The sequence below is a fragment of the Hemibagrus wyckioides genome, linkage group LG11 (genome assembly GCF_019097595.1).
Source record: "Hemibagrus wyckioides isolate EC202008001 linkage group LG11, SWU_Hwy_1.0, whole genome shotgun sequence".
NCBI lineage: Eukaryota > Metazoa > Chordata > Actinopteri > Siluriformes > Bagridae > Hemibagrus > Hemibagrus wyckioides.
The window spans coordinates 8,425,399-8,443,351 of NC_080720.1; the positions used below are offsets into that span (position 1 = coordinate 8,425,399).

The window sequence follows — 17,953 nt, forward strand, 5'->3', positions numbered from 1 at the left end:
CAGGAATCAATAGCTATAGTGAGCGAAAACTAAACAAAACAGGAGAGCTGAAGATTAACTAGTGAGCAAGTGGTAACTTTGCAGGAAAAAATAAATTACCTGGCATTTTAGTTCTTGAGAAAAATAATGAAAATATACAGTCAATAGTTGCAGTAATGAAAATAAATTTAAAAAATCATTTATGCTTACAGTAGCTGTTAATTATTTGCATAAACAAAGGAATATTTAAGGAAATATATAATTAAAATAAATATATTATTTAATTTGATTGATTTATTATTTTCCTACAATTATTGTTTGATATTAAACACAATTTTTGATGCACATAAAGATGCATTTTTTGAAAAAGCAATGCACTGTGTACAGTTAGGATTAATAGCATCTGTGGAAAAAGGTCTTTTTCTTTAAATATTATTAATAAGCCTGATTAATGTGTTAAATATGGTGGTTGTATCTGTATTATAATGGACACCTTTAATATGCCATTATTGATTATTAATGATTATTACTATTAGTCACATGACCTCTCGCAAAAGATGTACACATATATAGAGAATCTTTTTGTATATAAAAATACAAAAAAATAACAAAACAAATAGGGAGGAGGCTGTCGAGTCAAATCTCGAGTCTGTATGCTCTATAGCAAAGTAATCTCTATTGTTGGATTTCATTTGTAAGTCACTATGCACTGTAGCACTCTCCTGTATCTCAGTGTTAGTCTGTGGACTGGCAAATATCAACAGGACTACCCAGCATATGTCCTGTGATATTGTCTGATATTGCACCTATAAATGATTCAATAAAAATGGAGTCCAGAGAGAAACACACGTACGGATGTGTACACACTTCCTAGCTGTATTCCCACTACTGATCAGAAGATAAAAGTGAAACTGCACTATTCATGCACTTTTTATGTGAATCATCTGTTAAAACTCTGGGATCCACAGCTCTGAGGCACGCTGCCCTCTTTTCTGACCGAGAGTGGGGTAAAGCCTGTGTGATATCAATCTGCTGAGCAGGAAAGCTTATTGAAGCTTCTTAATTAGCATTATTAATAGTTTATTAACACTATGTGGCACTGCTGTAGCTCGTAGTATTGTAACCTTTTTTTTTTTATTTGTTTGTTTGATTGTTTGTGTGCTTGTGTTATTTATTCCTGGGACTGGACAGCATTACCTCTAAATTATGAAGCAGTCCTCTTTCTCTTCCTCAGAGAAAAATAACATCTGTCTAGCAAATGGAAAGCTTAGTGAGTCTGTATAATTTATGGTAAAAGCCTCCAGAGTATGGCATAAAATATATATGCAGAAAGACTAACAAAGAGAGCAAGAGAATGGGGCCAAGGTTACGGGCGCATGCAGAAATAAAGAGATCAACAAAAGTTGTGGACATCTAAAATGCACATATCCAGGATTTCGAGGCTGTCTTTGTCTTTTGTGTCTGTGTAGTTAAAAAATATACTCACTCACTGTGGAAGCAACTGTTTTAAATTGATGGTGTCATCCTGTCTAGTATAATTATTATAGTACAGTTAATAAATAGTATAATTTTTATTTCATATCCAAGCAAGTTTACAATCGAAATGTCTTAAATTTGTAGCTGTACAAGAACAACCATACAACTGGTTCTTTGTGCTCCATAGGCATTTCTACTGTTTATTTATTTATTCATTCATTTGCATACATACACTGATCAGGCATAATATTATGACCACCTGTCTAATATTGGGTCCGCCTTTTGCTGCCAAAACAGCCCTGACCCATCATGCACTGTGTATTCTGACACCTTTCTATCAGAACCAGCATTAACTTCTTCAGCAGTTTGAGCAGCAGTAGCTCGTCTGTTGGATCGGATCACACGGGTCAGTCTTCACTCCCCACGTGCATCAATGATCCTTGGCCGCCCATGACCCTGTTGCCGGTTCACCACTGTTCCTTCCTTGGACCACTTTTGATAGACACTGACCACTGCAGACCGGGAACACCCCACAAGAGCTGCAGTTTTGGAGATGCTCTGATCCAGTGGTCAAGCCATCACATTTTGGTCCTTGTCAAACTCACTCAAATCCTTACACTTGCCCATTTTTCCTGCTTTTAATACATCAACTTTGAGGACAAAATGTTCACTTGCTTTTGCTGGAGATATACACTCACTGTCCACTTTATTAGGAACATCTGCACATTTATGCAGTTATCCAATCAGGTGACAGCAGCAACAATGCATAAAATCATGAAAATACAGGTCAAGAGATTCAGTTAATGTTTGAATCACACATCAGTATAAAGAAAAAAGTGTGATCTCTGATAGTGACTGGAGTATGGATGTTAGGGGCAGAAGGGCTGGTTCGAGTAACTCATAAACTACTGATCTCTTGGGAATTTCAGACACAACGGTTTCTTCAGTGAGTGAGCGACGCTTCTGCGTCTTGTTCATAAGCTTCCAGGAAGGATTTAGTCATTCAAATAATTGCATTGCACTTTGCTTTGAGCTGGAATCTGACTTCTACAGTGACTCATATAGTTTGCTTTTGGAGTGTATTAATTTGGTTTACTCTTATTGTCCTGAGGTTTGGGCTGGTCCTGATACTGTATAATGGTGTGTGTTAGTTTAGTGTTTATGGGTAATTATAATGAACACTTTCTTCACTCAGTTGTTTAATTAGTCGCCCGTCGACTAATTGCAAGATATTTTCATGTACCAAATATATCACAACATTTTATTCATTGCTTGTCTTCTCAGCAGCTCTTTGGTAATGTAAAGAAGCAACAGAATAAATACTTTACAACAATGGCATACAATAAGAAAATGTTGAAAAGAAACTTACAATCATACACTCTTACTTGTTTCATCAACCAAATTGAAGATTTCTCCATGGCTGATTTACTTCTGCATTCATTCATCCATTTTCTGTAGCGTCTAGCGACCCTAGATCCTATCCCAGGAGACTCAGGGCACAAGGTGAGGAACACTTCACATGTGACAGCCGTGGCAGTGCACAATAACATAAACATGTACTGCTGTAAAGAAAATTAATCTCATGGAATGAAAAAGATGCCTCACAACCAGAAATATGTCAGTTAAGGACCGATGTTATGTACGGCCCTGTGATGGACTGGCGACCTGTCCAGGGTGTACCCCTGCCTTTCACCCTATGTGCGCTGGGATAGGCTCCAGCAGACCCCCGTGACCCTAATTAGGAATAAGCAGGTATAGACAATGGATGGATGGATGGAAGTTATGTACAGTTTTCTGTAATAGTAAAACAAAATTTAGTCCAGTGGAACTGAAAATAAACACTATTCATTTATATATACAAATAAATGTAAATTACAGTGTCTGAACTGTCAGATGTATCAGAAGTCATGTTACTGTGAATGGATCTCCCGGGACTAATATTTTGTCACTACCCACAACAGCCACTAGAGAGTGCCATCATATTGTGCACGAAATACTGTACAGTCTGGGGCCATATTAGCACAAACATAGCATAGCATCCAATTTCCCTATAAAGTTTGAAAATCTGAAATGGAAAAATATACATACTGTATATATAATATATGGAAGAACAGTCCTTGGTGTAAAAACATCAAAGTTGTAAATACTTAAAGGACTGACCTGAACTTTATTGATCACAACTGGAATTTTATTTCCCTTCTTTTTTCCAGTCTGATCATATGATTATTATTAGTCAATTCCGATCCATTAAACTAACCAGCTTTCCCTCTTACACCACACTGTTCAACCTTTACAAAGTGCAATGTTTACAGTTGTTCATATCTCTATATTTACTATTTATTACCAATTAATATCTCATTGAAAGAAATTAGTCATTGTTTATATATACACATGTTATTTATACATATATTTATAAAATAGCTTATATGAGAGGGTAAAAATTGTGCAATTTGCGGCAAGGAGCAATGGCTTAGATACTCATAAGAGAAGTTTAGTAGCGCTTAGCATCATTAGTAACAGGCCAACATTCCTGTTCCAGGCTTCACTCCTGTTACAGAACCTTCCAGGGCAACAGTGGACATCCGCCAATGTGGAATTTTGAAAATTTGCATCACAGAAACCTTTAGAGGCACATCCCTTGATTGTTAGGTTTGCCAAGGTTAAAACTGAGGAAAGAAAAATATTATTATAGTTGGTTAGTACCTTCCAGAGATGGATATGATACAAAAGCTGATCATTTACTTTCATCATTTTGGAATAAGACATTCATCGGAATGGTAAAAATGTCACACCCGCATCATCCAATCAGCATGTGCTTTTTACTCTTTCATTCCTGGTAGTCAATTTATGAATCTTTCCTGAACATTACAGTGTCTAAATGATTTTTATATTTGCATAGAGTTGTGCTTTTATTCCTCACATGTACATTACAGAACAGTGAAATTCTTTCTTCACATATCCCAGTTTTGGAAGTTGGGGTCAGCGCACAGGGTCAGCTATGATACAGCATCCCTGGAGCGGTGAGGGTTAAAGGCCTTGCTTAAGGACCCAACAGTGGCTGTCAGGAACAGCTGGACAGTTCCCTCCCAGACCTGGAGTCCTGGAATCTCAGAAGCCTGCTTCTTTGTGTGTATTTCGTGCCACGCCTTCCCCATTCTTTAATTCCCGCCGTGTCACCTGTTCCCCATTCGTCCTAATGTTGTGCCCTATAAATAGGGATCCTTGTGTACCTGTCGTCGTCAGTCACTGTTGAATGTTCTGTGTTTCATATTCTAGAGTCATGTCCAAGTTCACGTTCACGGTTTTGTTTATGTTTCAGTTTAGTTAGTGCCATTTAGTGCCATTGTGATTAGGTTAGTCTTCCCCATGTCTTTTGTCTCACATTTATGTAAATAAAGCAGAGCTTCTGTGAATCCCACGTATGAGTCTATCTCCATGGTGTACTACAGAGGTCTGGGTGCAAGCCCCTCACAGGGCAGGGGTGCTGGATGTGACAATGGCAGCTTGGTGGTTCTGGGGCTTGAACTCCAATCAACAACCCAGAGCCTTAATTACTTGAGCCACCATTGCCCATGCTCATGGTTGTTGTTCTATGGCTACAACCTTTAGAGGGTTAACCACAGCAGATCTGCATATTTGATTTTTCATAGGTTTTCACACCAATGCCCTTCCTGACAGACCTCTGCCATGCATGGGACCAGCACTGAGAGTTCGCTGTCCAGGAACTGAACCCAGGCCACGGCAGTGAGTACACGGGATTCTTAGCTGCTAAGCCACTAGGGAACTTCAAAAGATCCTCACTGTACCTTGAGTTATTTAGAAAGTACCCCTTCCCAACGAGTAGATGTTATCATGAGAACTGACAATTCACTAAACATTTATTCCACATCCAACTGTAATTAATTCTGCATTTTAAACTATTTTTTTAAACTACTATTAAGTCTGAGTATTCTTTTGTTTTATTTTTTTCTATTTCACATTTGACATTTCTATTTTTTAAACTTGAAACTCTTTTTGGGACTTTGAACATTGTCTCTAACTTATTTACACTTACTCTATTTTTACAACAAATAAAAACAAAGCTATGGTTTTATTCCAAAATGATACCATTAATATCATGTACTGTATTCGTGAAAGGAACAATATATCCCTAACCTGTTCCAGTCATACAATGATCTTGATTTCCCACACAAGATATGTAAGAGCTGCATGTTGTGTCTGTTAATCCCTTGCAGCTTAAACACTGAAGTCCATTTGGTTTGTTGTCTGGCTCTGCGGAAACACACATATAACACGAAGCTGTAGCATGTAGCTGTAGGCAAAAGTTCATCGTGGCTATTGATTATGCAGAAAAAGTACTCATCAATAAGAAGAAAGAAATGACCTTATTTGTCACATAAACATTCCTTTCATCCCATATCCCAGATTCCTAGGACATTGGGGTCAGAGCACAGGGTCAGCCACTGACATATACTGACAAGACGTACCACTTCACCAAGCACATTTACATTTATATTTGCGGCATTTGCCAGGCGCTGTTATCCAGAGCAACGTACTAAAGCACGTGGAGTCTCTATCAATGAATACATTAATTCTGGTTCACTAGATAGATAGATAGATAGATAGATAGATAGATAGATAGATAGATAGATAGATAGATAGATAGATAGACAGATAGACAGATAGACAGATAGACAGATAGATAGATAGATAGATAGATAGATAGATAGATAGATAGATAGATAGATAGATAGATAGATAGATAGATAGATAGTATCACATGAAGAGGCAGGTCTTCACTGGTCATTTCAAGAGAGCCAGTGACTCAGCTGTTCTGGATGGATGGATGGATTGGGAAGTTAATTCCACCAGCTCAGGTGCCAGAACAGATAAGAGTCTTGATGCATACCTTTGTTACTCATCTATAAACTTTATCATTTTTATTCTCTGTTTCTATACTTCGGTAAAGCTGCTTTGAGAAAATGTCCATTTTTAAAAGCGCCATACAAATAAATTGAATTGAATTGTACCCTTAAAGACGATGGGACCACTTCAATTAACACTTACTTAGGCTTACTTCATTTTTTCTAATTCGTTTTTGTTTTGTTTTTCTTTTCATGCTGTGTTAGGTTAATGGTGTTCTTAGTTCCTGACCTAGTGGACTAACACGAGGATACAGACTACAAAGCATTTCTTTAAGTCACTCTGGATAAGAGCATTTCCTAAATGCTGCAAATGTAATTTCGAGATGGTGCTCGAATTCTAAAATACTGCTGTTTACTACATCTATTGTTGGCAGCTTTGTAACATTCCCAACAATCATTTCAATAAGAGAAGAGGGGAGTGAATGGAAAATTGTGTTTTTCACCACTAAGGGGCGCTACAAACACAAACTGCCTCAGACCCTCAGACTTCATGAATAAGCTTCTCAAAGACATGATTGATTGTTTATAGACGTCTGCAGTAGTCTTTTGTGCACACAAAGAGAAACTGGGACAATGAGAATGAGGGAGTACAACATCTTTTTCTTATTCTAGCTGTGACAAGCTGAATAGATGTGCACAGAGAGGTGCTAGGAGTTTCAACAACAGCAACAAAAAATCCATAAAGAGCCATTATTTGTATAGTATTGTAAAGCCCTAAAATCCCCCAAATCCATCAAACTCCCTAAAGCTCTATATTAAAAAAATATTTAGTATTTAGTCTGAGTTCTCTGATGATGAGTTTTCTCTGGAAAACTAGACAGTGCATCAACTGCTGTTTGTATCGGCACCAGAACCAGCAGGTTCAGGGTCCGCTTTTCCCCCACAACCACAAATCTACTGAACTCTACATTACATGGCTAAGACACTCATGTCTCACTAACACTAACCACCTTGCAGCTCTGCTCCATTCTGTACAGTCTGCTACATCTTCTCCATATAATATAATTATAAATGTACATAATTGTTAATTCATAGATTGCCCTAGTTTATCTATTCATATATACCTATATATACACATGATACACACACACACACACACATGTATATATATATATATATATATATATATATATATATATATATATATATATATATATATATATATATATACATATATATATATGTATATAGTGTATACAGTGTATATTATCTCTGTTACTGTTGTACATGCAATGTACATAATGCACACATATTGCTATCTATCTATCTATCTATCTATCTATCTATCTATCTATCTATCTATCTATCTATCTATCTATCTATCTATCTACTTTCATATATCAAATCCCTCTGTCATTAGCAGGGACCAGACTTGCTTGTAATTGGGAGCCAGTCTATGGAAAGATACAGCTCTACCATGATAAAAAAAAATACTACTGTGATTCACTTGGGATGAACTGGCAAATACTATATTATCATATAATTCTTGTCAGTTTAGTTCTAAACAATTATACTTGAATGTATCAGTGGAAATATATACATATTTGGTAAATAAAATAAAGTGAAAACCCAAAATGAAAACTTGACAGATCACAGCAATGAATGAGAATGAGAAAATATATATATATGTTTTCTTACCAGGGATAATGATGCAGTTGCAATTGTCAGACTCACAGCAGGAGATGGATAGAAAACCCTTTGCAACTCCAACATTAGCTGAGTAAGTGGTTTCCAATCCACTTGAATTCTTTTGATTACAGACAGCCTGTGGAAGGCAGCCATGAATCTCTCCAATCATATTCACTTTAAACCCTTAAACAGACATTTAAACATAAGGTCCACATCACATTTTGTGATTAGTTGCGCTGTAAATGCTTATAATACTCTATACAGCATAAGCAGCAGCAAACAGGACTTTTATCTATCCGATGCTTACCTGGCACAGAATAATTGTATATCAAAGAAGCACATAAGTTGTCTGGGGGACACTGTTGTGAAAATGTGGTGCTACACCTTCCTGAAAGACTAGTGTAGTCTAAACAATCCAGCATGGTTACTTTAAAACAATCAAAGAGAAATGCAATGCATGAACAATGCAGGAACACAACAGGCATCTTGAAAAACAAACATGATCATTAGATAGTATAATAATGGCATTATAGTTAAATAATGGCACATTTTCTACTTTAGATAGTATTAGAGATGGTCTTGAGACTGGAACCCTGTACAATACATCAGCTGGATGTGTAAAAAATGTATTTACAAAAATGTATTCACAGTTGTTGACAAGGATAACTGCTAATTATTTCTAGTTCCTACATTAAGTGTGAAACAAACAGCTAGTAAATACTAGTTTCTTCAAAAATAGGTGCATGAATAGAAATAATAAAATAATTACCTGAGCCGAAGAGAGAGGAAGAGAAGTAGAAGACCAGAAGCAACTTCATTTTAATGGACAAGCTGAGTGGACTCTGTCTCCTATAATCTATGCAAAGGTTATTTAGTAGGTTAGTTATTTAGTAGTAGACCGCATGACTTATTACTAAGGGCTGGTTCTGGTTCAGGGCTCAGTTCTTGGCATGATCTTTGTTTAATGTACCAAAGCAATAAGCTCTATGAAAAATGTTTGCTTAGAGGAGCAATCTAATGTGTACTTAGGTTAACATACGTACAGTCGTGTAAAATATCTTTACATGGCACTTTCTCAGCAATCGTATTTTTCAATCTTAATCATTACTAAAATCATTTTGATGTAATTAAAATCAGTGAAGTCACCCAAAGCATTTCAAGATCCAAGATTCAAGAAGCTTTATTGTCATTTCAACCACATATAGCTGACGCAGTACATACCTGTAGTGAAATGAAACAACGTTTCTCCAGGACCCTGGTGCTACATAAACATACAACATATAGTTCAAACACAAAAAAACAAAACAGAGCTATGACCCAAGTTTGTCCAAGCCACATAAAGTGCAAAGTGTGCAGCTAGGTGCAAACAAAGCAACGATAAGACAGGACACTTAGCGCCGAAAAAAGAAAAAGACCATGTGCAATGAAATGTAAATGAAAGGAAATAAAATGAGATGATGTACAACTTTGAGACCTGACAACATGTGCAAAAATACAATAGCAGCGGTCGAGGTAGTGCAAAATAGAAATAAACATAAATATAAATATAGCAGCAGATGTAATAAACACAAGGTTTGAGGTAGTGCAATAAGTATTGAACAATATAAGTTATGTGTGAGTGTGTGTCCACACAGGTGAGAGAGAGTGTGTGTGTGTGAGAGAGACAGAGAGTTTTGTACAGTTCAGTCGTGGGTTTGCTGAATTATGTCTTATTACATTCGTTTGGCAGTCAAAAGTGGATTAGATGCGAGGATAAATAAAAAGGAAATCTATAGCTGAGTAATATAGGATAATACACAAGAGCCCAACACTGACTGTCTGGCAGTCTTAAGTTCTGAAGACACAGCTTTTATCCACACCATCACAGATCTGCCGTAACCTCTGTCAGCTTGTGACAGCAAGGAATTAGTGTCTATAATGAAATCAGAAACTAAACTTCCTCATAAGCCCTTGGTTGCTGTTGTAGTAAGGACATTAATTAGTTACATTTACATTATTTACTGTCCAGTGTCTCCTAAATGAGGATGAGGTTCCCTTCTCAGCCTGGTTCCTCTCAAGGTTTCTGCCTTACATCATCACACGGAGTTTTTTCCTTGCCACCATTGCCACAGGTTTGCTCATAAGGGATAAAATAGTAACTTTAATTTAAGCTTTATAAATGTTTTTCTCTTCTCAGTTTCTATACTTCTGTAAAGCTGCTTTGAGACAATGTCCATTGTTAAAAGCGCTATACAAATAAACTGAATTGAAATTGAATTGAATTATACCGGGAGTGGCTGGTATAAACCAGATTTCCTCATCCTGAGTGACTTACAGAAGTGTTCTGAAGACTCTGTTAATAAATACATCCTGATACTGTTTCACTAAGAATACATTCAGTCTAAAAACTCTGTTGGGGAAGCACACAGACAACACAATTTGTAGATTAAGTACTTCAGGAAGAGATAGATAGATAGATAGATAGATAGATAGATAGATAGATAGATAGATAGATAGATAGATAGATAGATAGATAGATAGATAGATAGATAGATAGATAGATAGATAGATAGATAGATAGATAGATAGATAGATAGATAGATAGATAGATAGATAGATAGATAGATAGATAATATGGGAAAATATGCAAATATAATTTTTAGTACTTGGTTTTGTGTTGTTTTATGTAGCTCTGTGTTTTGTGTAGCACCGGGCTCCTTGAGGAACATCGTTTCATTTCACTGTAATGCAACAGAGATTTATGGTCGAAATGACAATAAAAGCTTCTTGACATAAACAACAGTTTCTTTGCTACGACAAATCCTTGAAAAAACAAGACCTTTGTGGAACTAAGAGCAGCCACAATGATCGTAAAAATACACAGCATGATATGTGTGTAGGCTGGGAAATGAGGTGAAGCTATATTAGAAACATTTTAGTCCAAAATTTAATATAATATTGTTATAATGAATGCATAAAGGTCAATTATCATTCTTTTCACCTCAAAACAGACAAACGTAGACAGAATTGTATATAACTTTTCTGTTTCTTTTAGTTTGTTTGTTTCTATGCTTGTTTAAAAGTGCTATAAACAATAAAACAAATAGAAATAATGAATGCAGCCAATGAATGCTTTTAAGTGCAATAGTTTGCTTTATTTATGAGTTTCAGGGCAATATTACCAAGAGGAAAAAAACAACAACCAAAGCAGAAAGAAAGAACAGAAAAAACACAGAGTGTCCTAACAAAATAATTAAAGTGCCACAGTCTGAACAGCGGTTTAATTCGAGGTGAAAGCTGTTGCTGAATGCTGATGTTGCTTAAAAGAGTCCTCAAGCTTTTTACAACTGATTGGAAGAGAATATTTAATTTTAACTAACTTTTACAAAAAGAGGACATCTCAGATCCATTGTGTAGAAGTTGGAGGTGGATCCTTCCACCTCAGCAAAATCCGAGGTTTGGCTAAGATGCAAAGAGCATAATAAAAGCTCTGCAATCAGATTGTAGTCTTGTGAAGTTAGAAAATTAGGGATTGATTCCAAAAACAGCTAGCAGAGGGCAAATGGGAGCTCATGATATTAATGTATATCACAATATCTGGTTAAGGGCTAAACGTGTCTAATAATTTTGTTGTTGAGCTGTTGATGGATATTCGTATTTGGCCGTCACTGTATTCCACAATCAGTATGTTAGCAAGTAATGAACACTTCTGTCTAGTGTCAGATGGGCAGTACTGGGTGGAACCATCCTGGATATTGTTTATCATCACCACCAAAATCCTCACTAGAATTCAACATTTTATTTCAGAGGCATTCTGAATATTCTCCACACTATGGATTCATAGCTAGTCCATACATATAGTATTGCTCTCATCTATAATCACTCCCTGATCATTGTGAAGCCTTGTATCCGTTTTCTTGATCATTCTGTATTAACATATGTTATGGTATCAGTGTCACGGTAGCTTAAAAATTAGAATTAGAAAAGAAGAGAATAGTAAAGAACTTAAAAATACCATTATTACATGGTATAAATAGGGCATGGCATTTATCACTTACCCACCTAAAACAGTACAATATGTGATGGTCAATGACTGTCAGAGGAAATTAATAACTTTTTTCAGCTTCTGACTGTAGGTTTGATTATTAGAAGAAACCTTTATTATTGCCACACATACAGTACATTACAGCACAGTGGAAGTCTTTTCTTTGCATATCCCAGCTGAGGGTGTTGGGGTCAGAGCACAGAGCAGCTGAGAGAGTTAAAGGCCTTGCGTAATTGCCCAACAGTGGCAGCGTGGCAGGGGTGGGGTTTGAAAACTGCCCTTTTGAGTAACAACCAAGAGCCTTAACCACTTCAGCCACCACTTGACCTTGACTGCAAAGAGGCACTTCACCGACAGCTCTAGGAATCCCCAGTACAATCCTGATCACTGGATATTGTATGTGTAAAGTTTATGTTCATGTTATTCCTGTGGGTTTTCTCTGGGTTCTCCAGTTTCCTCCCCCCTCCCAAAAAACATGTCAGAATGGGGATAGGTTATGCTAATTACCCCTAGGGTTGAATAATTGTATGAATGCCCTGTGTGGACAGCCCGTGACCCAGGGGACTGCCATGGATAGAACCACTTGGAGACTCTTTGAACTGCTGTTTTGTCGGTCAGCTTTGTGCTCATCAGTGAACACTTAAAGACTTCGGCTGGAAGGAATTAGTGTTAAGTCTATAATGAACTCAGAAACTACACTGGCCTATTAGTTGCTCATGAGCTCTTGGTTGCACAATTCCACATGAATATAAACTGTTGAAGAAAGGACATAATCAACCTTTACATTATTTACTGTCCAGTGTCTCCCAAATGAGGATGAGGTTCCCTTCTGAGCCTGGTTCCTCTCAAGGTTTCTTCCTCATATCATCTCAGGGAGTGTTTCCTTCCCACCATCACCTCAAGCTTGCTCATACTAAATAGTAACTTGACTTTAAACAATATCATTTTTATTCTACGTTTCTATACTTCTGTAAAGCTGCTTTGAGACAATGTCCAACTGGCATCTCTTCCAGCATACGTTTTCATGTTCACTGGCAAGGGTCAGGATCCACTACAATCTCTGACCAGGATGAAGTGCTTACTTAAGATAAATAAATGAATGCAGACAACGATGCTTTCGTATTCATCCCACAGGAGTCATGTAATGCCTTCATTTATCCAACCTGAATGAGTCACAGAGTGAGAAATATCAATGGGTTATATCATTGTAGTTATTGTTATTAGAGAATGGGTAGAAGAAGAAATTAAATTAATTAATTTTATATTTCTAATTAAAGTAATTTTTAAAAAAATAAAAAGAAATTCAGCTCTTCCAAAAACAGGTCAAAACAGGTCAAGCGTGACTTATATTCTCTTTCACCTCGCCCATGTTGTTTCAAGTACGAGAATACTTAATTGTCTATTAGGCTTAATACTTTAAACAAATTTTAAGCAGTTATGATAGCACACTATAATTAGGTCGTACGTAATAATGGCGTAAGTTATAACCAAAATATGAATATACAGTCTTACAAAAAAAATTTTTTATTGTGGTCACTGTTTTATTTATTTACTGTTTTGATGGTTTTACAGAATTTCAAATGTTTGTGGAAGAGGTATTCGGCGGCAGCCAGGGGGTGATCCAGGGTCGGCTGTGGGTGAAAAGAACCATGGGTCAAACCAGCAGGGTCTCTCCAAATTTACTCATGTTTACATTTCTGGTATTTGGCAGACGCCCTTATCCAGAACAACATACAAAAAGTGTGTTGAAGTCTCTATCAATAAATATCTTAACACTGGTTAAATAGGTCACAGATTTAGAACACCATCAGCCTCAAAACTGTGTTTTTTAATGCAACATACAACAATACATAAAACAAACAGGGAAAATAAGAGATAGTTTGAGTGTTTCAGGAAGAGGACTTCATCCTTCTTTGGAAGACGGCCAGTGTTCAGACATATAGGGGTTACCCTGAGAGATGGTGGGACCAGTCGAGCAGTGTTAGTAGATCTGAGGGAGCGAGGTGCAGTGTGAGGAGTGATAAGAGCTTTGAGGTAAGATGGTGCTGGTTCATTCTTGGGCTTGTAGGCAAGTGTCAATGTTTCGAATCTGATGTGTGCAGCTACCGGAAGCCAGTGTAGGGAATGCAGCATTGGGGTGGTTTGGAAGAACTTAGGATGATTGAAAACAAGTTTCCCAGCTGCATTTTGGATCATTTGCAGAGGACGAATTGCATACAGAGGTAGACCTGCCAGTAGAGAGATGCAGTAGTCCAGTCTTGAAATGACAAGAGACTGAACAAGCACCAGAGCAGCCTGTGTATATCTGTGTGTATTCAAGTGTTCTCCCCAGTTATAGACAATAAAATAAAATCTAAAGAACAAGCAAAATAAATAATCCTTTGTCCTAGGCCTGCCTCAGGAATGTGTTTGGGATACACCCAGGCATTTAAAGGTTACTCTGTTTGTTTGTAAATTTGAGACAGGATATTGTTTGTGGTACCAATACACCAACACCCATAATTATTCTCATTAGAGTAAGACACTGATCTTATGCCTAACAATCTGTCTCAAAGAATAATAAGTAGATATGTTACGAGTATATGAATATGCAGCTTTAATTCTAAGCAGACTCAGTATACCTTCAGCATAGACGTATACTCTTTACATTATAAATTTTGTAAGAGAAAATCTGCTGGATTCCAGTAGAGACAGTGTGCTAGAATGAGATATACCTTCGTAGGAGTGAACACCTGCTTGGTAAATAGAATAATCTTTCAGTAAACAGTATGTAATATTGAGGTATATATGTATTTACAGTCATTACCAAGCAAAAAGATTACAAGGTGTGTTCTTGTAATCTTTTAATGATTATTGTTTGGGATCTTTTATGTACAGCATTCCAAAAAATACACGAACTTTGAGAGATCGAATGAAATAAAGAGACAGATGTTAAGAGAAAGGTTCTTTCTGCCTATCTGATTCGACATCCTCGAATGGGCAAAAATCCTTCTAAATGAAAATTTTGTCTTCGATGTTTATTTGATGTCTTCTGCTTTATTATATTAATCTTGATCGAAAAGCAACATCTAACATAACATACATAAACTGACAGTAAATATTATGAAGGCTGTAATGGATCACCAGCAGGAGTGTAACAGAAGTGTAACAGTCACATTTTACAGAAGAACTGTGGCACCTCGACATAAAGCTGTATGAAGTCTGACTGAGATGACTGATGCAGTTTTAAAGCCAAAGGGTTGTCACATGAAATGCTGACCTTGCTTCTGTTGTGCCTCTAACATCTGGGCCTATGGGAGAGTATGCCACCTTCAGCACCTTCAGTGACAGGGGAATGTCACTCATTATGCGCAGCTATACTGTGTACTGATAGATAGATAGATAGATAGATAGATAGATAGATAGATAGATAGATAGATAGATAGATAGATAGATAGATAGATAGATAGATAGATAGATAGATAGATGAAGGGATATAGAGTTATATATGTGGATGGAGGGACAGAATAGAGGTATATGGGGAAAGAAGACATTAACAAACAAAGGTATATAGGGAGGTATATAGGGATTGAGAGAAGCGTGTCTGTGTGTGTGTGTGGTGTGTGTGTGTGTGTGTGTGTGTGTGTGTGTGTGTGATTGTGCCCCGAGTCCCCTGGGATAGGCTCATAGACAGGCATAAACAGGCATAGTATGCAAGGTCCATGAGCTGCTTTGGGTGAAACATGCTTTAATAGTACTGTAAGGTAAAGTCTGAGTCTAAACTCTTTTGAGATTATTTACTTGTTGAATTAACCAAGTAAAAGCAATCATTCATCGCTAAGTAGTACAAGACCAAACTGATGTAGTGCCATGGCCTTCAGAAAGTTTAAAGTTTTACAGAGACTCTAAAAAGTGTCGCAATGTTTCACCAACAAATTATTGATAATTTACATTTACATGTATGTAGAAAAACAGTTGCTTCATTTTCTTCTTCCTTTTCTTGATCTTGTGCTGTGTAATTATGTGATTATCTAATTAAAATGAGTTGTGGACTGTAATGGTAAATAAATGCCATAAAATGTGGAAAGTGCAGTTGGCATTTTTTAGCAAAATAAAAAATAAATAAATAAATAAATAAATAAACAAACAAATAAATAAATAAATAAACCACTTCATCTCCAATGTATGTGGTATTTTTAATCGTATTCATTTTTTCTCCATAATGCAAAAATTAACTTTATAATGCTAACGCTAAGAAGAAGCTGTGAGGAAGTAATTGGGCCCAGATGCATACACGCTAACTGTATTCGCACATCTGCAACTTTATTGAGAAGAGATTGTTTTCATAAATGTTCAGAATATCACAAACACAGCATATATTTTGAATAATATTAGTGTTCGATCGAGTATATTTACTTCACTATTGCGATTTCTCTGCATCATCCATATAGCTCTCCAGATGCTGAAGCATTTATCAAAATAAACATTCAATATTCTGTTATAGGCATTCAACATATACGTATAATGTGCTTTTGGCCTTGCCATTCTTCCTCCCAGCGTAGAGCACTGTTATTCGGAGCACAAGTACAGAGCAACGGAATCAAAGTCCATGATGCACTCGAATAAAAGCGTCGCCCGGCATAACAGAACAAGTGTTTACTTACATGTAGGATGCCACTTGGAGCCGACAAAGTTTCAGAAACAACCCTGTATATATATAGATTATCATTTATTTCTATTTCTTTTAGTGGAGCAAGAATATAACGTGGGGAGGGGGGAAAACATCATAGCATTTAGTTATATATCTAATGCAATGGAGGAAAAAAACCTGGAGCTATAGATTCATTTGCTGGAAACAAAAAACAAGATATTGTTTAACTTGTTATACTGGAATCACTGGGATCAGAGGTCAGGACAGACATTGTTTGAGTAAATTTAGTAAAAAAAAAAAAAAAAAAAGAAAGAAAAAGAAAGAAAAAATTCTTGCCAGTGTATAAAAAAGATATATTCATACAAACATGTTTTAAAGACACATCAGCAAAACATATTGAATTTATAGATAATATATGAATACTCTATCCATACATATAGCAGCATGTAAAATATAGCATTTAAAATAAATAATTATTAGACTTTAGGGTCCCATGTAGATCGCTTTTTACGATAAAGTACCACTTTCTATAATATTTGTAGTCTAACAACATGATTTGTCCTTTTTTAAATGGATTTGGTTCACCGTGTGTCATTTCTGTATCTTTTCCAAGTCACGATATTGGACAATTGATACGTTATGTACAAGACCAAGGCTTCAATTTACATTAAAGTGCCTTTTAAAGACTGGGTTCATAATAGTGTCTGTGTTTCTCTGTTGAACTGATGCTGTGAGACTCTGCTTCACTCAGTCAGACTTCTATTTTATACACCAGAGGTGTATTTTTTCCCATATATTTATTGCTTTGCCAAATCAATTGTCTTTAGTTTGGTTTTCTACACCTAAAATATAGCTGATAAACGAGTCCATTGGTACGTGTGGATGGTTTAACTTCTGGCAGTCATCTTCCACTGTTCTGTAACATTTTAAGCACTGAATAGCAGTCAAGCGCAAAGAAAAATAGACATTTTGTTTATTCCAATATAACATCTAAATATAGTTTCTTGTGTAATTGTACAGAAAGCTGAATGAGCTTCTCTCATTCAAGGGTTATTAATATTATCTCAGCATTTAATACAATAGCATGTTTAAATACTCGATGGTGATGATCCCCAAATATTATTCAATACAGGTCCAAGTGGCTGCTTCAGCAAATTGTTGACATAAATGTTCAGACCTGAATTAGCTAGACTCCCGGGCAAGTAAATGCTCCCATGTGCTACTCAGTGTTACATGAAAAACTGACTTGACTAAAATGTGGTAGCTATATAACATAAAGTAATAATATAA

General features: G+C 36.4%; 2 protein-coding genes across 5 annotated transcripts in view; both read right to left on the reverse strand.

The window, feature by feature from the left end:
• Positions 1–1,647: 1,647 nt before the first annotated feature.
• LOC131361222 (urokinase plasminogen activator surface receptor-like) lies at positions 1,648–8,915 on the reverse strand. Its single transcript, XM_058402202.1, has 5 exons — positions 8,779–8,915; positions 8,317–8,436; positions 8,019–8,192; positions 5,611–5,727; positions 1,648–4,121 (listed from the first exon to the last, which is right to left on the reverse strand). Exons 1-5 carry the CDS (start codon positions 8,825–8,827, stop codon positions 3,934–3,936), a joined length of 648 nt encoding a protein of 215 aa, XP_058258185.1. The 5' UTR covers positions 8,828–8,915; the 3' UTR covers positions 1,648–3,933.
• Positions 8,916–16,720: 7,805 nt separating this feature from the next.
• Positions 16,721–17,953, reverse strand: part of kank4 (KN motif and ankyrin repeat domains 4) — a 60,185-nt gene continuing 58,952 nt past the window's right edge. For all 4 annotated transcript variants that reach the window (XM_058403069.1, XM_058403070.1, XM_058403072.1 and 1 more), the window contains one exon: positions 16,721–17,953. This exon is cut by the window's right edge and continues 1,395 nt beyond it. The gene's annotated coding sequence lies outside the window, so the exon portion shown is untranslated.